Source organism: Magallana gigas, chromosome 10 (genome assembly GCF_963853765.1).
Source record: "Magallana gigas chromosome 10, xbMagGiga1.1, whole genome shotgun sequence".
Lineage (NCBI taxonomy): Eukaryota > Metazoa > Mollusca > Bivalvia > Ostreida > Ostreidae > Magallana > Magallana gigas.
The window spans coordinates 28,673,945-28,697,708 of record NC_088862.1 but is presented as its reverse complement, the minus strand read 5'-3'; the positions used below and the strand labels follow the sequence as shown (position 1 = coordinate 28,697,708).

The following is a 23,764-nucleotide window of genomic DNA, read 5'->3' as shown; positions in this document are numbered from 1 at the left end:
TATTTGAAATGTTGTTACTGGTAGTTTTAATTTGATCGCCCTCCGTCATAGGTTTGGTATTTGGAGTAATATTAAACTTAGAATTAAATTTGGACAGCCTATTAAAATTGAAAGTTGAAGACAGTGCGTGCCTCATATCAAAAGTTCTGTATGAAAAAACATCATATACTTTGATGCTTGTTCGGTTCAAAAACTGTGATACACTTTTTCATACAAAACTTTATTCAGCATTTATAATAATTAAAACACTGCCTTTAAATTGCATTACATGGGACAGTCTGATTTTGAAGGATATACAAGTATCAGTACTGAAACATTTTTTCTAAGCTTTATGATATCGAACTGATGCTAACTAGTATTAGACTATCAAAAGTGAATTTTTAGAATGCAAGAATAAAGGACTGACATGACAGCAGTTTTTTTGGTTTTCTATCCCAATGGGCTTCACATTATCTGATATTTTCTGATACAGAACTGTATTCAGCATATATCCAATACATGTATAAAGGTTTAAATTTTGACAAGAGATCTACAAAATTTGAATATCAACCACTCATTCAATCTCTTTTTCTCTCATCTCTCTCTCTCTCTCTCTCTCTCTCTCTCTCTCCTGTCTGTCTCTCTCCTATCTCTCTCTCTCTCTCTGTCTCTCTCTCTCTCTCCTGTCACTCTCTATTCTGTCTGTCTCTCTCCTATCTCTCTCTCTGATTTTCAGCATGCCAAATGTTGATTTGCAGGTGTATTTGATCCTCTCATTAACAATTAATGCATTTTCATTTTTTCCTGTTGCATAACTGTTATCTATTCTGGCACAGTCATACGTTTTCACAGTATATCACAGGATATGCTCCAGGCTTTTCTTTTGGCAATAAACCTTCTATAAAAATTACCTCAGCTCAGAACACTGAACATTTTAGCATCAGCAGTTGTGTAACTAAATGATGTGAAAGACCTGTGAAGTACTAAGCATGATGTTTTCAATCTCTCTAACATTTTTGTCAATGACTCTTCAAATTGCTAACAAATTCAAACAGCATAAAAAAAAATAACCATCTCTCAAACATGTCATCAGTAAATGAATGATTCTTGCTATAACTTAATAGTACTAAGCACTCAAAATTACCATCATTCTTACATTTTGTCAATGACTCGTTCACATGTGTCATTATTACAACAAATAACAACAAAAACTCAAAAATAGCATCACAACGCTACAACATTATAATACAGATTACCTCCTTCCTGAATTCCCTCAGCAAGAAGTTTAAGAAATCGACCGATTCCTGGGACAGTTCCCCGAGTCTGGCTGGTTTGTCTGGTGGGGTCGCCTCCACCTGTGAGGTCCCAGCACCACCTGCCCTAGACTGGAGGGACAGGTAAATGGGACTGTCAGGGGATCCAACATTGACACTGTTAGCATCGCCACGAGACACGGAGCCGGGGGACTTTATCGTCGGCGTCTGCTGCGTCTTTTTCAGTATCCCTCTCCTCACAGGAAGGTCATCGTCATAGTGATGGTTGCCATGGTAACTCTGATGAACGTCTGCTTCTATTTTGTGCACCTGAGGCTGGTGAGGATGATGATGGCGGCCGACCTCAGAGCCATGGGCCCTTGACCTATTTATCCCAAGGTCAGTTTCTTCTAAATAAGGAGTGTCACTTTTCAGATCCAAAAGGTACTGGGGTCTCTGTTTTGGAGGGGTGTGTGTAGTAAGGGGTACAGATTCCAACTGTCTTAGACCTGTCCCCCTGACAGGTTTCTTCGTGGGTCCTCTCCTGCTTCTTTCTTGACCTACATTCCAGTTCATGGCCGCTGCCGGTTGCCGTTGATGTGGGCTGCGGTCTCGCACCACTGTCACTTCCTGTCCACATTGGGAATGAGCCGTGAATCCCCCGAACAGACAGCCCAGAACCGAATCCTTCATAGCCTTAAACATGGGCCATGTAAAATCAGACACCACCACCTCTTAAAATGGAATATTATCATCCATCAATGCTGGTTCTAAACATTTTGAAACAGACTTGACCAAAAAAGCGTCACTGTATTTACTCGTGTGGAATCATCATCACATTCCATCATCATTTCCTCTCTTCGAATTTGTCAATTTAGACAATGCCACAATATCGACTTGTGGCAGGAATTCCTCTCTAGTCTCAATTCCTTTGCCTAGGCTTCGACAGCTCAGAGAATTTGACACGTCTTTGATCCGAGGGCTACATCAGTCTATTCAGGGCCTTGTAATTTCTGGATTAATGACAGAGGCGTAGTTCCATGCAGCCATTCTTATATTGCTTCCCTGAGTCCTTCTCGCTGACTCTCCGTCTCTTTGAAGAAAAATCTATTATATGTCATCACCACTGTCTTGGCCTCATATTGCCGGCACATTCATCAGGAGCTTCATAAGGAGACACACACACAAAAAAACCCTGGAGATTGTCATGGAAACAAACACAGTATATTTGTAAATTGGAATTATTCCCCAATAAAAACTTTGCTGGTTAATACAACTAATCTTAGTTTGTGGAAAAATTGACTTTTTTTTTTCGTTCCTCCTCTCAGAGAATGTAATGAATGATGTTAAAAATTAGAGCAAGTCACTTCGGATTTTTCCCTCATTCAGAAATGTGCAGTCCTCAAACCGAGTACCAGTACTTGTAATGGAATGTAGGCCACCAGTTTACACCACCAGTTACGAATCACAATCCTCCCTCTGACTTTAATTGCGTGAAACACACTAAGGATTACAATATCCAAAACCTGCAAAAATGCATTACGTAAACAATTGAACCCTAGTTAATTGCTGGCATAGATAAACTATGGCAGATATCACACGTCGAATACCCAGAGGAATATTTCTCAAACCCACCAAGGAATATTTCTCTGAGGCAGTAATTCACAAGATATATTTAACAGCCCTTGAGAATGCTCACAGTGAAAATTATCAATTAACATTCTCAACATGGATTCCAACTAATTAAATGATTCTCAAGGACACTTTCCATTATAATTATGACTTGTTTTGCTGTTATCATTGAAACACATATATAAAATCTTCCCACTATCTTAAAATCATATAGCACACTAGTCCCTAAGAATTTTCATCACATTTCCTCCTTGGTCAGCTTCATAATAAAAACGTCCATGTCAGATTAATTCACAATTATTGATTTTACGTCCAACCAGCATGTTTAAGGCATGTTGACTGCACCATCTTGGAAGGCTAATCCGTCAAGATCAAAACACAAAATCGTCATTTCAGATCTAATGCACTGGCAAAATACTTAACTTATTTGACATATATTAATTCTCTTTTAACACACTTTTTTCTATATTGAAAAATCCAATTACAGGTACATACAGAGAGTAATTTTGAACACTTCATAGAGAAAAATCCCAATAAATGATTCTCACTATGGTTAAGACCATACGATTAGATTAACACACCTAATTCTAGGTCCACACAAGTTTTAACACACAGAGAAAATGACAGGTCACAAGCTGGGAAAACAGTCTCCCATAGCCCTGTTATATTCAGGGTAAGCCTGTTCAGTCATTAACATGGAGGTGAGATTGAGTGGACCCCTGGAAAGCTATAAATACCTCAATTTGCTGGCCAATAACGCCCCTCCCCCATCTTCTGACAAAATCAGTGACCCCCTGACAGATGTGATGACCCTTCAAATCAATAGTAAGGTCCCCCCCCCCCCACCAATTTCATCTCTTTCTCAGTGGTCCAAGTAATAAATCCCCCCATCTTTCTTGCATTCTTGTTATTTCTAATTAAGCATTTTTCTATGTATTGCATACCTCCATCCTCCGTCTTATTTTGTTGTTATTTGTATCTAATTAAAAGCACTGAACTAGACCTGATACTCTCTCTCTCTCTCTCTCTCTCTCTCTCTCTCTCTCTCTCTCTCTCTCTCTCTCTCTCTCTCATCCTAGCAGTACAGTATGCAAATATTTTGAATTTGCCAAATCTTTGGCATATTTATCATTTCTCCAGCCTATCTGTCCAATTTGTCTCAATTTCCCGTTTATCTGACTCTAAATACTACAACAGTACAGTGAGAAAACCAGGTAAATAGGATCCTAGGGGTGAGTGAATGGTGATGATACCCCCATACTAAAGAAGAGTCAAAGAAAATCTCCACCCCCCTGCTATGCCTTAATGGACCCTATGGATAAACAACAACTGTTAAACTGGCTCAGATGTTCTTGCCCCACTTGTGTAATGTTTGAAATGACCCAGCATGTCACACAATAAATGCCCCCATCAAGACAGCATCATTCTATCTTAGTACCACACAATGCGATTTTGATGTTGGTCATGAATAATTCATACTGATTTTTAACACTCTTACATTTCAATTGAATTTGAAGCACTGTTGAATTAGACAAGTTAGAAAGCTGAAAGCATTAAAATGACAAACTACATGGAAATGGACAATTTACTCCATAAAACAAGTTATTTACATTATAACATTATATCACTCCATGGGACGATGTGCATTATTTCTCTTTGAATGCAAACCTTCATTCTGCAACCCCCCCCCCCCCCTAAAAAAACCTCCAAAAAACCTGCCTTCCCCAACACAGAATGGGACTGTATTACAGATATACAGATTGAATAATTGAATATTTAGAAAGTAATTAATAAATTAAACTTGACCGCTTTCTAAAGATTCATTTATAATTTCAAAAAATAATATTGCAAATTTGATTGGTCATAATTTTTGAAAAATGTATTCAAATGCCTTCAAACATTAGGTTTCACTTTTACAATGTGCTTATCATGTAATCTCCTGCTACTATCAAGATCTTTAACTTAAAACAAATTAATGGTTGCCTCTTCAACAAAGAGACATCAACTACAACTGCTTTGTCATTGATATAAGGGGGCTGAATTCAAAAGGATATACCAATGCCCTGAAAGTCAATATAATACTACTGAGTTTTTTGCCAACAGACAGTTACGAACATTACCCCCACGAGAGAAACATGTTTTCAGAACACAATTCATTCTTAGTGCATGCCAAGTTCCAACACATCGATAATCCACGGAATACAATACCGTCCAATGATAAAATGGGGCCTTAGCTAGGATAAGAGAAAGCAAAGCCGCAATGAGTATCAATTCTCTCCGAAAAGCTGGGAGCCCGAAGCCAGAGAGATGGCGACTGGGCTTGCAATATTGACGAGATATATCTATCTCGAGATATCTGATGCCCATCCAAATAAAATCGTCAGTTGTGTCAAATGCAGGCATTGTGATGGAAATGACAAGTGTCCTTTCAGATGAATATCAAAGTCAGTTGTTTATTCTAATTACCAACCCCTCTGGACGTCAAGCGCTGTTACCGATCACTGATATATAGATAGAGGAAATCGATGGTTTCATTTAATTGACAATTAAATCCATTCAACATCGTAACTTTTCCTTTTCTTTTTATGGAAATTGTTTGAATAAACTTAAAAGAACCCGTAAATGGGGATTTCTTTAACTTTGAAAAAAAAAAGGTGTACATTTTCAGTGCATATAGTTCAATTACAACATTCTAATTCTGTACGGATATGAGAGTGTTTGAATATTTTGACAGTTTTTAAAATGTAAAACATCTACAGTTAATTGAAATTTTAAGGTATGACCCATGAAATTTTAAGGTATGACCCAGTGCCCCCCCCCCCCCCTCCCCCATTATCAGTGGGCATATTAAAATGCTTAACAATAATTCAAAATGGGATATATCTTTCTCAATAAAATGTAATAAGGCTATGTTAATACTTGCAATTCAGAAATACAAGTATAACCTTGCTGTATACAATATTATTCAAAGGCATTAGGGTGCAGAAATTTGGATTTTTAATAAAATCAGACAAATCAATTGTAAATCTCTCTGAAAATATTTTTTAACTATCATCATCTAAGAGTGTAAATGCAGTAAGTTTTGATCCCTCTCAGACGATATTGCACAACACTTCTAACCACACCTGCAAATGCAACAGGAAAAAACATCATGAGAACATCTCGAGATGTTTGAGATTACCTGAGCCATGCCAGTTTTATAATCACTATATTGGTGAGGAAATTAAAATGCATCTTATCTAACATGAAATCAACATCATACTCCCACGAAAGATATGAAGACACTTATCATCCACAAAATCAACAAAAGTTTAGAATATACAAGAAACATGAAAAACTAGTAAATAAGAAATCACAAAAATAATAATGGTTTCCTGACTTCAAAATCCATAACCTCCAGAAAACACACACAAAATAATGGTTTCCTTACTATAAAATCCAAACTCTCAAAACAACAAGAAATAGGAAATGTAAGAAATCGCACAATAAATAATGGTTTCCAGACATCCACAAAATTCATAAAAATACAGAGAAAAACCTCAGTTATTTGCACAAATACCCCCAATTAAGCCTCAGAATCATGCACTTAAGGCCACAATGTGACACTTTGTAAAGGACACAGAATTTTTTTTTCCCAATAGCTCCACGTGTTCTCTACTGGATAGGGAGAACATCCGGAAGATGAGGATGACTCGGATAAATTGGATCAATACATGGCCAGAGCCAGTTAGCAGAAATTAAGTTATTCTGGTAATTAAGCGAGTAGTTCAAAGCCACACAATTAAACTCCAATCAATAAAAACATTCAGATGATGAAGATTTCCTCTGTTGTCATCAATAAGAAGCTTGACCTGTCATGGCCAACATTCCCCTACTTCTTTTATGCGCAATAATAAAAACGTCTGCTGCATTAATACTGCACTGACATGAAGCCATCAACAATCAGCAAAAACATTCCTCATATCAAAAACAAACCTAAAGTTGTTAAATTATTATCCTACCTCCAATTCATGTAAACATACACCTTAAAAACATGAGAAGGCTCCATATAATGCACACACAAAAAAACTTGTAAAAATTCCATCAGATGTACAAACGCACCCCCCTCCATCCCACTAATGTCAAAATTAAACACAAGATCTGCCATGAATTACTTATAAGAATAAACATCTCTGTATCTATATTCCCCCTGGAATTTGACATTACAGACCATTCACTGCGCTCTGATCTGTATGTTACAGTATGTTGTTTGTAGACCTGGTGCCAATGTTGACACATACAAACAAACAGACAGGGCAGTAACATCCTCCCACACACCAATACTGCACACAGGCCTTGATCCTCCCAATGGACACTATGGTAATTAATCTCCTCTCTCTTCACCTCCCCCTCCCCCCTCTCTCCTATCCCTAACGATCAATATTTATTTCCATTCTTCACCAGGAAAATAATAACCTTTCAAGAGAACTAATATCTTCATTACTGTTTATTTCATCAGTATGGATTTCTGCAAAATTTGTATCCAGAATCTTCAAAATCCTTTCTTGATAAATTTATCAGAATTTTTATAGGAACAACAAAATTCCATCACAATTTAATTTCTTTCCTCTCAAAAGATGCATTCAGCTAATTCTTCCTCATTTGCTTCTAAATACACCAAAAACTTTGAGCAAGAAAAATAATGCAAGTGAAAGTATGAATATAAGACTTCCCTCTTCATGTAAAAACCAAACCAATTCAGGAATCAAAACCTAGATGTCCAGAAGACAAAATAACACCACTGACTTTTCTTCCACTATCCTTTCCGCGGTGGACATCCACTCTTGGCAATTTGTTTTTCCTTTAATGAATATCAGCCTCTGTTGTTCAAATGAAAAATCAATACCTCCTTAACATTCTCAATCCCCCCCCCTTTCCCAATTTTTTGGGCAAGGCAAAGTAGCACCTTTTGCATGAGTAGATTCCCAGGAAAATCATTAGTCAAACAAACTGGGTTCCAACTTCTAAGCACTAAACAGACGGTGGTATAGCATTCATTCATTCCTGACTGTATGGAAAAGTCCTTTGTGTATTGAGCCATTCAACAGTAAAGCACTAATTAGGAACTCCGAAGCGTGTATTGGAAATCAAGGGAAGTGTAAATGAATCCTGAATACTTCTTTTGTCTTCAGGAATTGACCGCTTTTTTTCTGAATGGATTTGTACAACAAATCGTATACTTTGAAGCATGTTGTGGCATATTGGAAAACAGAGCAATGTCTCTTTTATCGATTCAAACATAACACAAATATCACATCAATGAGAAGCACAGCTATAACCCTAGCTATACTGTGAGAACGAAATTGTTACTGTAAACCAACATTTATTCGTGACACCTTCCTGAGCCATGCCAGTTTTATAATCACTACAAAAATAAACTGGTTTGCTGCCACTTATTTTCGCGACCAAGCCTTTTTAACATCAATTGTGTTATAATTACCACATGACAATAACTGGTTTGCATCAAGAAATATTACCGACGATGAGGCATTTAGTGAATCTCGCTAAAATTTCTCACACGCAAATTAAAGTTGGTTTACAGTATATAAATGTAGCGTAAACCCACTTTCATTTTGCCAACATTTTTATTTTGCGATTTATACTTGTTCGCTTCCATCTCTTTTTAAATATACATTACCTTTCAATGAAAAACAATTGAAATAAATAAGATAGAAAATGTATCCAAGATTTTTTTATTGACAAATTCTCTCTTTTTGCACAAAGAAATAATCAAGATTTTTAAAAAAATATTGAAAAAATTTGACATCTTCATCCATTCGGAAGTTATCATAATACATCATACAACTTTTCAATATTGATATTTTCTATGTAAATTGATGTCATTTGCAATGCAAACAGCAAAAACATTTTGGAACAAAATATGGAATTTTTAACATCAATTTTACAAAAAATTGTTTTCCGTTTTAATATCATTCACAAGAGATGGCATTTGCACATTTTTGTCAGAAACTATATTAACTGCAAAAAAATGCTAAGATGTTCAACTTTGCTACTGAAATAATGTAAGTGGATGTACTTTTTATTGCATAATTCTAGACACTAATAGACTATTCCATTGATACTTTGGACTCTCACTGTAAAACTCACACCAAGCTGAAGTACCAGTACTTTCATCCATGTCAAACAAATCATCAAATCTCAATTTATTTTGGAACTATTTTAATTAACAGGAGCTTGGACTTTGGCTAGTTGTGTCCAACATTGCAATGTGAAGTAGGCCTGTCTATTTTTTTGCAGGTCACTCAGCCATGGCTCAATAAAATAAATAAGATTTGTATGGCTTTTGAGCTAAGACTACACAATCTGTGTAGTCATTATTGTGTAGTCATTTCACATGAACAACGGTCATTTTGAATTTGTTTTGATGCAAGGAAAAAGATTAAGTTACATCCTACCGAATGTCCAAGTTGTTACAATGGTTCTACTTATACGATCTACCTTCAAGACCATAAACTTGGAAATATTAGACTAACGTCAACAAATAGCATCAACAAATATAATTTTTAATTTATGATATAGGCAATTGATAATTTTTAAAGGATTCTCCTTTATTAATTGATATTAAAACAACAAAAAGAAAAGAAAAAATTCTCTTAATTATGGCATTTAAAAAATATCATAATATCTGTAAAATTACTTTTTAAAAAATTTAGTTAAAAGTATTTGGGCTCAATCTATTCTCAGTTTATGGTCTTGAGTTCCAGACTAAAAATGGACATCAAAGTTAGATAACTCACCTCGTCCTGATTGTCTCCCCTTCCTCCCTCATTCATCAGGTCGTTCCCACCCACCGTGTGTCGCCGTGGAGCTCGTGGCCTTGACATTCCGTGAATGTCATTGAGGTAGGGGTCACCACTGTCACTAGACCGGTCGTCTACATCGGTGAAACTTCCATGCCTTCTGTGTGCTAAAATCAAAAGTAGAAATTTTTTCAGGGATAAGATCAAATTAAATGTACATGTGTGTGTTCTTTTTGATTGTGAGGAACATAATGTTCCATGCAAAATAAGCTCATTTTAATGTTATTATCTATGTTCATTGACATAAACATTTGGAATTATTACAACCCATCAACCAACCCCACCCCTACCACCCCCCCCCCCCCCCCCCCCAAAAAAAAAACCTGCCCTTGAAAAATTAATGAATTTTGTTTTTCATCTGACATTGATCATAGATCTTTTGAGCTCATCTATTAGTTCCTAGCTAACTTAGAGCATTCAATAATAGAATAACTCACTAAAAAGTAAAAAGTAGTTTCTTCTTTTTTTTGGGGGGGGGGGGGGAATCTATGAGACCTTACATTATCAAATACCTTCTCTTTAAAAATTCAGTTTTTGTTTAAATTTAAAAGAGAGATTTAAGAAAAAGAAAAAAAAAGCAATAACATGTTACTTGAACAATAATTGAGCCTGACCTAGCTTTATAGATAGAAACTAAATTACCCATACCATCTGTCCAGTCACTAAGATTTACGGCCCCCTAGAGACACCTGCATAGTGATTTGTCCTGATGTAAGGTGTGAATACTGACAACTCTTGGACGTTATTTGTTGCATAATTTATGCCTTCAGTCAATAACATGTACCGATACACTGATACTCCCGACAGAGTTACTCCCCTTCTCAACACATTTATGTACTCGGTAACATTACAATGTCATAACATTGAAATAAATTTTCTTCAAGAGTTTCCAGTCAATTTGTTCTGAGAAAGAAACATTTTTAATAGAAGTTCATGGCTGATATTACCTATAAGTATATAACTTTATCACAAATTGATACATGTAATTGATTTTTTTTTCATTTTGCAAGTACATGTATCTGTAAGTGTAGCACGACATCCTGCACAGATGTTGATAAATAGTTAATAGGCAGCAATTTAATTTTGTCCTCGGAAACAATCTGCTACCAACTACATGTACTAGTAGTATAGTACATTACAAATGGTGCCAGTTCTAACATTAGTACATAAATCAGAACATTTGTAGACAAGCCAGTACTGTTCTTTAGCATTCGAGATGTAAAAATTTTGTCCAAAGAAGAATCTACTAACAACAAGTGATGATGCATTCTACAAAAGTATTTTCAGTGACTAACACGAGTGACTTGATATTTTATTTCTCTTTGGATGGCAATTACCAGGTATTATACGCAGGACAAGACTTAATTGTTCAAATGCAACTTCAATTATATAGGTATAATCATTAGCTACTCTATATCACCCCTAACATCAGGTCAGTACATTGCATGATATCAAATGAATAAGTATTTTTACACTGTAAAATATTCAACACTGATATCTTAACATCTTATCACAAATAAGTAACATGGACTCTAATCATGTAATTTAAAATAAAGAATTTTTTACATAGATTTAACTTCAGTGCTGTATTTTTAGATCAGCTGATGAAATACAAACTTTGCCTCATATACACACAAACAAAACCTCCTACAAACAAAACTATATTGACTTTATATCCCACTACTTACCCCCACAAATACCTGTATAAGTTAATGGGGTCAATTCATGCGGGACACAAACCCAGGAAAAGTACACACAAACACACAAACGTACTACGTAGAAGTCGCCTTGTTACGGATTGATCGATTGAACATCAACCGCTGCACCACAGAGCCGTATATACACACAGAGGCCCTCCAGCCCGAAATCAACCAGTTACCTGTATCACCTGGATTTTCACCTGGTCTATAAATAGATTGGCTTGTCTCTCTTATACCTTATCAGCAGCAATTTATCTACACACACGCTGATGAAAGGTGTCAAACATTTTTACTTTGATAGTCTTGATGTTTAAAATTTTTTTCATATTGAAATTTGATTCTTACCTAAAAACCTAAAATAATATATAGTATTTGTTGCAAACATATGTATACATGTAAATTGCTCTAGCATCCCTCTCTCTATTTTCTGAACCATAAGCCAATAAGCCAAAATCTCTGCAGTTAAAGGGCAATAACTCTCTGTAGGTTTCTTCTTCATTTCTCTCGGTATCTATTTCCCATTAATGCAGGCGATATGTATGCAATGCAATAAAGTAGGAAGGAAAAAAATAATGACAGGATTACAAACTGAGGGCTGGTGAACTTATATTATCAGACAGGGCCTCTGAATGTAAATGATGCAACACTGAATGCATGGTATGACATGGACCACTATCAGGGGATGACACTTTAATGCATCGGCATGCAGCAGTACAAATTGATTTTTTTTTATATGTACGTATGCATCTGTTAATAATGCATACACTGAGAGAGAGAGAGAGAGAGAGAGAGAGAGAGAGAGAGAGAGAATTTAACACCCACAAAGACTAGACCAGGCCAGAAACTGATCCTACAGACACATAAAGCTCTGTGTTCTTGTTTTTGCTGATTTATCAGATTCAATTTCAAAATTCAAACTCAGAAGTCACTGTTGAAGTGGTTTTCCCTCTGATGTCTGATTCTCAGCGGAGAAACAAATCATGTACGGGAATATAGCTACAGAACCCAAGGCTCGACAATGAATCACTCAAAGATGCTTGGTTTTTTGTTATAACTTTCTGTATAAGATCATGAATCGGGAAGAGGGTACACAAATTAATTTTAAAACATAACAAACCTTTTCCATCCTTCCTCACAAACTTGGAATAATACCGGTACATTTGATTTTCAATGTCGTAAATATCATTTAATCAAACATCGAAAACTTCAACTGACCCTCTTTGACATGCATTATGAGATTATCATAACATGCATCAATTGAGATTGAATTTTAGGCACCAGAACATTTTATTTGCTTCCAAACTAATTTTTTAGTTTCTATGAAAAATACATAAAAAAACATTTAAAGCCTTATAAGTGTATTGGTCTTTCAGTTCAGAAATCATATTTTAGAAAAAGATATTATACAGATACATCAAATAACATACTTGTGTTGAGCCACCTTATTAAATTTAATTGAATCCTTTTATGAAATTCCATTTAAGCAATATAGAAATGCTGATAGCCAAAATCTTCAATTCTGAGCAATTTGATTCCAAAATAGCTTCAAATATTCTATGCAAATTCATTTTTTGTGATTTCTCGACAAATTACCCAGATAATGTCATCATAGACAATTGAATTTTTTTGTGTTTCAAACAATAAAGCTAAAAATAGTAGAGAACCTCCAGAATTATTCAGTTTTATGGTTTACAAAGCAAATAAAATTAGAAAACCCATTAACTTTGCATGTGGTTTTAGCTAAAAGATCGAGACTTCAGTCGCATAAAGCATCATTTCCACAGAGCATTTCGTACAACTAGAAGCACTTAAACACAGAACCACTTACATTATTACAATAAAACCTAATCCATAATAAAAATTAACTTTGACAAAACACCTGATTCATAACAACACCTAAAAACGTTTACGGTAATTCTGTGAAACAAAAAAATTACAAGTCATGTGTATTGAACACAAACTAAAAAGAACACCTCATAACACACCTATATAGGTGCCACCTACAAGGCTGAAATATCATTACACAGCACCACCTATTGAGTTGCCACACTATTAATACATTTACCTGTTAACGGCAAGGTGGGGAACCAAGATTGGTGCTAAGACCTCATTATCAACACTACCTATCCAGGTACCACCTACCTATAAACTTACCTGTGAAATTAAATGTGAAGTAGGGACTGAGATTGGTGCTAAGACCTCATAATACAACACTAACTATCCTGGTACCACCTACCTATACACTTATCTGTTAAAGGTGAGGTGGGATTGAAACCTCAATATACAACACAACATACTGAGGTACCACCTATTTATACACTCACCTGTTAAAGGTGAGGAGGGGGCTTAAACTTCATTATACAACACTACCTATTGCGGTACCACCTACTTATACACTTACCTGGTAAAGGTGAGGTGGGGGCTTAGACTTCATTATACAACACTACCTATTGAGGTACCACCTACTTATACACTTACCTGGTAAAGGTGAGGTGGGGGCTTAAACTTCATTATACAACACTACCTATTGAGGTACCACCTACTTTTACACTTACCTGTTAAAGGCGAGGTGGGGGCCGAGGTAGGGGCTGAGGAGGGAGCTGACCGCACGGTCCTGTGCTGCCTGACCAGGTGAGGGGACAGACTGGAGCTCCTCTGTCCCCACTCCCCTCTGACCTTGGGGCACCACTCCTTCCTCCCCCTCCCTGACCCCTTGATGACGTGGTCCTCCAATAACCCATAGATATTGTTGTGACACTGCCTCCCACCGCCAGCCTGTTTTTTCCTGGGTGGCTTCTTGGCACTGAAGGTCATCTCTGTGGGTTTATTACTTCTCCTCTCCCCTTCCCCACCACAGAAATTAGTTACCCCATTCACCACCTGGGGTTCCCGAAATGATACAGGAGAGCGATCGCCACCTTCCATGCTCAGCGATTTCCTGAATTCCTCGGCATTGTTTCTTGAGATGTAAACAACTTGTCCAATTATCACCCCCTTTCTATAGCTCCAATGCCTTTTCTTCTAATCACTTTCACAACTGCAATATCACGTAAACCTCCAAGGCTGTGACGGACAGATACCAGAGGATTTTTTCGAAAAAGTGTGATTCATTCAGCAACAAGCACCCCCCTATATTATTTGTTCCAGCATCATTTCTGTGTCAGCTAGCTCTATAAGCCCGCATGTTGACTTCCAAACGAAAGGTGTGTCGCATTTAAAGCCCCGTTTAAATTCAAAACTCCGGGTGATATTGCCACATTGAATTTGTTTTATCACCAATTGTTACAGTATCCAGGCCCTTTAATCATTAATTTTCAGCTTCGTTTGGTCTCCAATTTAATAAATAATTCTGCTGAAGCACCAACAATATAATCACAACAGATATACTCAAGCACACACACTGTATATTGGGAACACATAAGAATGTACCAAAAGTTTTTTGTATCATTAGTCGAAAGCTCACAAATGACGATTTATATCTCCTGCATGTTGCAAATTAGCTCTCAAAAGAAGAAGTAATAAAAAAAGAGCCTGAGGGAGAGAGAAAAAAAGAGGGGCTACATTAATTACATGTGAATTCCTCTGCAGGTGCTTACGAGATCCTCTCATAACTTTTCTTAGGCATCACCATGACAATGTTGCTATTAAACACAGTGACATCTCCGAGTATTCTATTTGATACAGTCGAGTAATACAATATTATCCCCCTGGAATTCAACAGTTGATTTACCCATCAAAGCTGGCCCATGCAGAGAGCACCATTGATTCACACACACACACACTATCTGCAGACTCTCCCAACTTACTATTCCAATATAGTATTGAATTTTGCCTTCCAGTACATTTGTCAAAGGTTGGGTTTTTTTTTTTCTTTCCTCTTCAAACGAAATGTTGCAACCAAAATATCAATAGTTTATCAAATATTCACATGAACATCCTCAAAATGTGCCATCCATAAAATTCAATCAAAATCTATAAAATATTCACAAGTTGTGTATGCACTCAAAATTATCACTTTAATTCCATGTCATGATTTTTCCAATAGAACTTCCCAGAGTCAAACATAAAATGTCCATTTAATTTATAAAATATATTCACTGTGTACATTTCAACTTCAGTTTATCCAATACGTAATAGTAATTAATGGAGCCATCTTTCTTCAATAATTCCAATAATAATCATAATCTCACGTTTTCTTCCAATACCACATCCCAAAGAAATTACTAAATCCACAATGCAGCAGTAAATTTTTACAATCTTAACACCCTTTGTCCACAGGTTTTTCACACCATGTTGTTTGACCTGGTAGAATCATTATTGACATTATAGGTGACACACTCCCTCACCAAGGCAATGCACCAAGACTGACCCAAGGATGACCCAGAAAAGGAAGCAAGATGAGCCCGTCAATCAATGATCCACACTAAATTATTGTCTCCGGGGATCGTCTGATGGCTCTGCCTTTGCTTAACTCTTGTGGCTCCGGTTTTTTTTCTTAGGGATTTTTTTTTGTTCACTCAAAAATCATTAGTTTGTCTGCTGAGGCGTGTCCCTGAAACACTTTCTACGAGCTGGAATTATTTCATCCTGGAATTTTATCCTATGCAAACTCCAGGAAATCTAATAAACTGTTGTTGTCCCAAGAAGAGAGAGAGGGAGGGAAAAAAAGGGAGATACCAAAACCACTTCTTGGACATAAAAACATGGTGGAAAAGAAAAAAACGCAATAATTGTCTGTTCAGGAAACCATGTGTCTCCTTAACACTAACACACAAAGAATCTCCACTCATCGAAACCCAAACAAAAGGTTCTGGACACCTCGCTCATCTTTTGACTAAAGGAAATTCAACCTAATTGGCAAAGATGCTCCATTACTGGGATATAATTGCCACTAATTTAAGCCAAACCAGCCACTATTGTCTTTGATTTATCGTTACATGTCCTGAAATTGTTGCTAGTTTTAAGCATAATAACCATGAGCCCTTATGTCTTTGCATTGGTACCAGTATAGAAACTGAAATTGACACTAGCTAAATAATAAGCTGGCTTCATATGTTTTAGATTGTTATATATAGCACTGGTTTAAAGCAGAATACCAGCCCTTCAATATGTGTCTTTGAATTATTGCATGTGTAATAGGAAAGGAAGAATGAGCATATATATACTGGTACATTGAAAATATATGACAAGACCAGGAATCGAACCTCAGGTACCCCTGCAACTCTAGTCAGGAACTCTACCACTGATTATTATCAAGCCCTATATCCATGGTCTATATATAGCCCCAACCACTGCACATATAATGCAAGGTTTTTAGCATGACCATAAAGTGCCAATGTCTTCATTATAACATGTAACAGTAGTTGCAACTTTATATACTCAATAGATACCTGCAATGCCTTCCATGTTTTAAGTTCAGCATTTTCAAGAACTTTTAAACAAAACAGATGAGCTACATTGTAATGACCTCTCAGGTGTTCCATTATTATATAAAGAACGGGGCTTTAATATTTTCACTCTGATCGATGAAAAAACAACAATCTCCTCTTTGTCTGTCCTGTATGAGAGACTATATGTGTTAAGGAGATGCTTTAGGAACATCGATATTTTTTTCTGTATGGTCCGATCAATTCCTGCATATACAGTTCACATAGTAAGAGATGAAATCAATACTACACAGCTAGGCTTTCTATCCTAATACGAAGCCAGGGGACATTATAGATCCATCAATCTACTACTGTCAAGTACAGTTTAACTTCGATATCTCGAACACTGATATCTCAAATACAATGGATATGTCGAAGTGATTTGTAACTCCCAACCACTTATTTTTTAAAGTATTTTACCCTTGATATCTTTAATACTCGGATATCACAAATTTTTTAAACAGTGTTACGTATTGTTAAGTATTACGGTACATTTGACTATTATATATCAGTTTTCGGAAAGCTAAATGAAGTACCTTGCCTAATGTAACGTATGTATGTAGATAAATAGGTACATTTAGAAATGCTTTCATTGAATCAAATCTGTGCTAACATGTTGAATAATCATTTTCTACCAAATATTTTACATGCTATAAATATGATAGGTAAAATCATTAGAATTTGTGGTTGCTCATTTTTTTGGTTGATTTGGAGGGTGATCCTTACCCAGAAATTTAACATGTTGAAAAATCAATTTTCTTCAAATATATTGTACACGCTATAAATATAATACATGTACATAAGGGTGCAACGATAAACCGTGAAATGATTAGAATTTGTGGTGGCTTAAATTTGTGTATTTGGTGAGGAACCAAGATATCTACATTCTCAAAATAAAAATGATATAATTGAAACACATGTACAGTATTGATTCATATAACATCATATAAGTAAATTCACAAAACTATGTTCCTGGTGAACCTGTGAAATTAAATATCAATTAGAAATCATTGGCTCCCACATATTGAAATGAGTTGAAATTTCATGGTAGTTATTTTCAGAGAAAAAATAAGATCATATGATGCTGATTCATATAATGTCATCTAGTAAAAATAGGCATCATTGTTCCGAAATAGTCTTTCGTTACCAGTATGTATTAATAGTGTTATTTTTAGCCACAGCTGCATGCATGCCTGGCACAGAAATAGTACAAAAGACTCTTTATCATCAGAAAGTCATACAATATTGCTTCAAAAGCCAAATGTCACAGCGAAAATAAAATGTCATCTGAACGATATGAAAATTAGCTGTGATATGTCGATGCATCATCAGGAATAGCTTTGTAACGGTTTCATCTTCATTCTACACTCATACAATACAAGACCAAAAAGAGTTATCTCTCTTTAAATACTAAAGTAGTATACTGATATCTGTGCTTTTCATCAACTTTTAATACAGGGTTGTCTATTCGACCAGCGAGGCAGGGATTTCCCCCACCTAAAGGGATGTAATTGCCCGGCTATTTTGCATTTGAAACACAATCTAGCTAAAAGCTATACCCCATGGCCCCCTTCTTTTTTATTTCTTCCTTCTACTTCAATTTTAAGAGGCAACCCTGTCTTAATTAAAATTTCCACATGAAATTCATGTGTATCTGACACACTAACAAAAATCAGTGTAATATTAGGCCTGCCCTGATGATCTGTGTACTTTATTTAATGAACTCAAAGAATTTCAGCTTATCCAGCAATATTGATTTTGGAATATAAATTGATTACCAGGTGAATGGACAACATGGATAACACCTGTGTTTCGTGGAAACTTAGCAGTGGTATGGTAATTTTTTTTAAATCAAAATTTGTCCAGCATTTTTTTGGGGGGGGGGGGGGGGGGTAGGTGGGAGGGGTCGACATTGACAACTATTTAATCTCATTTGCACCAAACTTTATACCAACATCTTTAGATAGAGAGTTGTTAAGTTTCCAAAGGGCTATATGGTTCATTCTGATTTAAATGAAAAAGGTGTGATATTGTGATCCATATATAAACTTCCTGTAGTCTTTAAAAAAGTTAAAGGAAATCCATGCATGTAGTTTATTATTAAGTGTAATAATAACTAAACATCATCATTTGCATGCCAATTTTGGCAAAATAAAAATATTAAAATATTTACAGGGGTCATTGGGGTTATCAAGGTAAAAAAAAACAGGACTTTTTTTTGTAAACAATTTTGAATATGCAATTTTTGATGTCAAATCTAAAAATTGCAAGCAATATATGAAAATACAAAAAGGTCAAATTTACAGAGCAACCCATGATGTTTTTGGCTTATAGTGACCAAGTTAGGGTACTTGTCAGTTTGTACATAAAATATATGTCACTGACCCTGGCACCACATCTTTACTATACTCTGTCCCATGATATCCTGGATTCACATTTTGCTTCATTGCACGATATTCATAAATACCTCAGGGTTCAAACGATGTTCATGTAAAAGTATAACAAATTTACAAGACTTCTCAGTCGAAACGCCACTGATAGCTTCTCAGGTTTCAATACAATGCTAAAAAATGTGATTTGTATTTGTATTGCAGCAAGCCCAGATGATAACATTGTAAAATTGCGCGATGTATTCCGAGTATATTCCGAATGGAGAAAAGATGTAAACATTCCCCATTATAAATCTCCGTAAGGAATCTTTTTTCGTTCCTGTGAATTTTTCCGAGTGAAAGATGATAATGTGTCAATGAAATTATCTTTGAAATTATCCCTTTCTACAATTTTAATTGCACTTCTTTCACAGGTATAACATGTGTATTTTTATTAAAAATCGTCCAAATGTACTCGATAAACATCTTGGGACAGACTATAGCCAAGGATTTATGGAAGGCAGAGTGGACCGAAAACCCTTGGCTAGTGAAGATGCTGGCACCATAAAACTTATAACTCCACTGCATTTATATTTTGAGGCTGTTTTTGGGAGTTGATTTTAATCGACTCTCCTATGCAGTTACTCAGACAAACCGATAGTGAAACAGTGTTTGGACCTCAGCACAAATCATGGCTGCTGACAAGACTTAGTTCTTGAAAATTATTGATAAAGTCGATGTTATGTATGCTAAAGCATTGTTTTTCAAGGAAACTTATTTATAAATACCTTGAAAATAGTAAGATTTTAAATGGTACGAACAATTTAAATATTTTTGTAGTCGTATGTATTCCTACGCCAGAGTTCAATATAGTCTTGTTCAACTCGACGCTCGGTTGTCTCCGTAAATCCTTGTCAGAGATTTACGGTGTCAGCCGAGCGTTTGGTTGAAGGAGACTAGAGTTCAATATTACTTGGATCCATACAATTTTCGAGAAATATTTCTATTACTGATACATAGTTTGATTGAATCAATTTTATCTTTAAATATTATTTAACATGATTCATATAGGGGTTTCTCTACATTCTTGTCGAAAAAGTCCAAAAATTCATATCATAAAAATGTGCGTAATTCAAATTAGAAACTACATGTACTTGTCATGCAAAATAACATATCATTGATTTAAAAATAAATAAACATCGACAAAATCAACTCCCGTCAGTTCTTCAGTACTTTGATTTTTTTTAAGTTTTGGTAATTTATTGACAACCATTGGGGTTAATTGCCATTAATCAAGTAATGACTTGTTTGTTTACTATTTTTCAGTGTCCTGATATTTACTAACACTTTACCTTCCGGACGGCCAGAGTTAGGCCCCTTGACGGGTGGAACGAGACCTCTGATGTAGTCGGCGCCGTTGCCAATTTGCTGTGACGCTCGGGATCGGATGCGTCTGTACCGGTCCCTTCTACTCTCTCTTTCCCCCGTCCACTGCATGACGCTGCGTCTTTAATGCGTCTCTGGCTCTCAACTTAAAATGTCACTCATTTTCGGTATTGGTTATATTCTTTTTCATCTCCGATACAAACCGGAAATATTGTTATTAATTTATTTTTGAAACCTTTATGTTCGGATTTACATTTTCCGGATTAATGGCGTTCGAAAGGATTTCGTGAAGCTTACAATTAAGACAACCACATCCAAGTGCGACGAAAATGGATTGAAAGATATGTGCCAAGTTACCGTAAGAATTTACTTAATAAAGTCTGGTCGCACAATTTTTTCAACATTGTTATCCGGGTACTTTAATTCCCTTCCCGATGTATACTTTTCGCTTCCAAAGAGCCTTCCTGGAATTTCCTCTTTCTAGTCCCTGCCAAAGGAAAAAGTATAGAAAAAAATTATGGAAACACGACAATAACTCAGTTCATGGTTTTAACAGAAATATACACCTGCTACAGGTTAACCCCCCCCCCCCCAAAAAAAAATGGTCTTTAAAGTTGAAGGATAAGGGTTTCTTTGGTGAGGTTTGTTTTGGTTTTTTTTTATTGTTTTTTGCTTGTTTGAAATTCGGAGAAGTCTCCCCCCCCCCCCATTTAAATACCTGCACTTAATGTTCTTAGTAATTTGCTGCTTGCATTTTCACAAAATCAATCAGTTTTAAAATTTAGTTCAAATAAATATCCAAAAAATCCGTATTCATATATAAACACTTCTCATTTCACAAGCTGTATTGACGTCATAGAAATAAAATGACAGTATCTGTTTTTCGTAGTTACATGAACAGAATACATGTAATGCTTTGTTTATTAATAATATGTCTGGCATATCAGACAATCCTTACACGTGATGTATTAATTACGTAAGTGGGACCTAATACCTTTAACGAGCAAATGAAATTTCTCATTCGAGACAAAATTAATCAAAAATACATTTTCATTTAATTTTTCACGACTCGATATGTCTTGTTTTTAGCATGTTTGTATGAGGTCACATTGTCATCATCAATAACATCAATAACATCTTATGTTATGTTATGCTTATAAATAATTGATAATTATAGTGTTTGTTGCCTCATACAGACATGCTAAAAACGAAAATCAGGTCTGACATCACTTGACACATCGAATCGAGAAAAATAAACAAACTGTACGTGTATTTTTGATTAATTTTGTCTCGATCAATATCATATCATGATTATTATTTATACAAAAGATTAAGGTCTCCAAAGAAAACACATTTATTAAGACTGCACGTTTTGATTTTAAATTCCAACGGCAAATTTATTTTTTACATAAGAAACTTATCAAGAAATACATATTTTTATTTTAAATGTCAACGGCAGATTTATCAAATAGCAACTTTGTACTATTTCAGACCCAATTTGTTGCAATAATTCTTCCTTGGCAAAAATATCAGCAGTACTAAACATGCGAGATCGAGAACACTTTATGTGACGAAATTGGACAAAAATGTCAATTGGAATGACTGGTTATTTTGACGATTTTTTTTTGTAATTTTTCATATAAAGATTTAATGCCATGTTTGGCTGTGGATTCGTTTCAGTTCGCATGGACTAATTTTATTCGATTGCCATTTGCATAGATTAGCTTAAATAAACTTCTAAAAAATTCTCGATATTTCATCATTCTTTTGTTCGGTTTTGAACCTGAGGGTATAATCGGGAAATCCATGAAATTTGAAAATTGAACACATCGCCAGTTCTACTGATTCCACAGTACTAACACACTAATTAAATGCCTTCTGTGGCCCCACTGAACTGGGGAAGGCTGCATGGGTGACATTGGTGTTATTTTCCTCTTTAAAAATCACTTTTCTTTATACCAAATCCTAGAAAATCATTTCATTAAACAAAAGAGTTCAGTTAAGTGATATTGTGAAACCACCCTATTGTGAACAGCGATAAATCTTCGGAGGATACGGGTAGAACGTGCACATATATATATATATATATATATATATATATATATATATATATATATATATATATATATATATATATATATATATATATATATATATATATATATATATATATATATATATATATGTGTGTGTGTGTGTGTGTACGGTCCGTTTCTTGCATGTGTACCCACGTGTGAATTACTTCCTTCCAGCGTTTAATTTTCAACCCACCTCTGTCTAACTGATTAGCTTTTCCTTTCCCACCCCGCTGACTGACTAACTGACTGACTAACTGAATAATTGATTATTAACTTACTATCCTTATTTACCGACAGTTTGACTTACCGATTTACCCTTCTTCTTTACGCCCTAGCTTAGCTTCTTTTCTTACTGACTGGTTTACTTACTAGTATATTAGTTCTTCACTTACTTCCTCATTTACTTTCTTCTTTATATCTAACACTTCCTGTCTTCCTCTCTTACTTCCTTTATAATTGACAAACTGGCTTCTTTATATATAACACTTTCTGTCTTCCTCTCTTACTTCCTTTATCATTCACTAACTGGCTTCTTTATATATAACACTTCCTGTCTTCCTCTCTTACTTCCTTTATAATTGACTAACTGGCTTCTTTATATCTAACACTTCCTGTCTTCCTCTCTTACTTCCTTTATAATTGACTTACTGGCTTCTTTATATATAACACTTCCTGTCTTCCTCTCTTACTTCCTTTATCATTGACTAACTGGCTTATTTATATCTAACACTTCCTGTCTTCCTCTCTTACTTCCTTTATAATTGACTAACTGGCTTCTTTATATCTAACACTTCCTGTCCTCCTCTCTTACTTCCTTTATCATTGACTTACTGGCTTCTTAATATATTACACTTCCTGTCATCCTCTCTTACTTCCTTTATCATTGACTTACTGGCTTCTATATATATAACACTTCCTGTCTTCCTCTCTTACTTCCTTTATAATTGACAAACTGGCTTCTTTATATCTAACACTTTCTGTCTTCCTCTCTTACTTCCTTTATCATTGACTAACTGGCTTCTTTATATATAACACTTCCTGTCTTCCTCTCTTGCTTCCTTTATCATTGACTAACTGGCTT

At 35.5% G+C, this 23,764-nt stretch overlaps 1 protein-coding gene across 7 annotated transcripts in view; it reads right to left on the bottom strand.

Moving 5' to 3' along the window:
* LOC105342877 (coiled-coil domain-containing protein AGAP005037) overlaps positions 1 to 20,781 on the bottom strand; it is a 39,908-nt gene extending 19,127 nt beyond the window's left edge. For 3 of the 7 annotated variants that reach the window (XM_034454414.2, XM_034454416.2, XM_034454415.2), the window contains exon 1: positions 1,236 to 2,608. In XM_034454414.2, the coding sequence (XP_034310305.2) occupies positions 1,236 to 1,937 (702 nt within the window). In that variant the 5' untranslated portion in view covers positions 1,938 to 2,608. Of the gene's footprint in view, positions 1 to 1,235; positions 2,609 to 9,661; positions 9,832 to 11,412; positions 11,602 to 13,979; positions 15,865 to 20,571 lie in introns of those variants that run through there. The other 4 variants (XM_034454419.2, XM_034454418.2, XM_034454421.2 and 1 more) reach the window with 4 other exon arrangements.
* Positions 20,782 to 23,764: the final 2,983 nt, after the last annotated feature.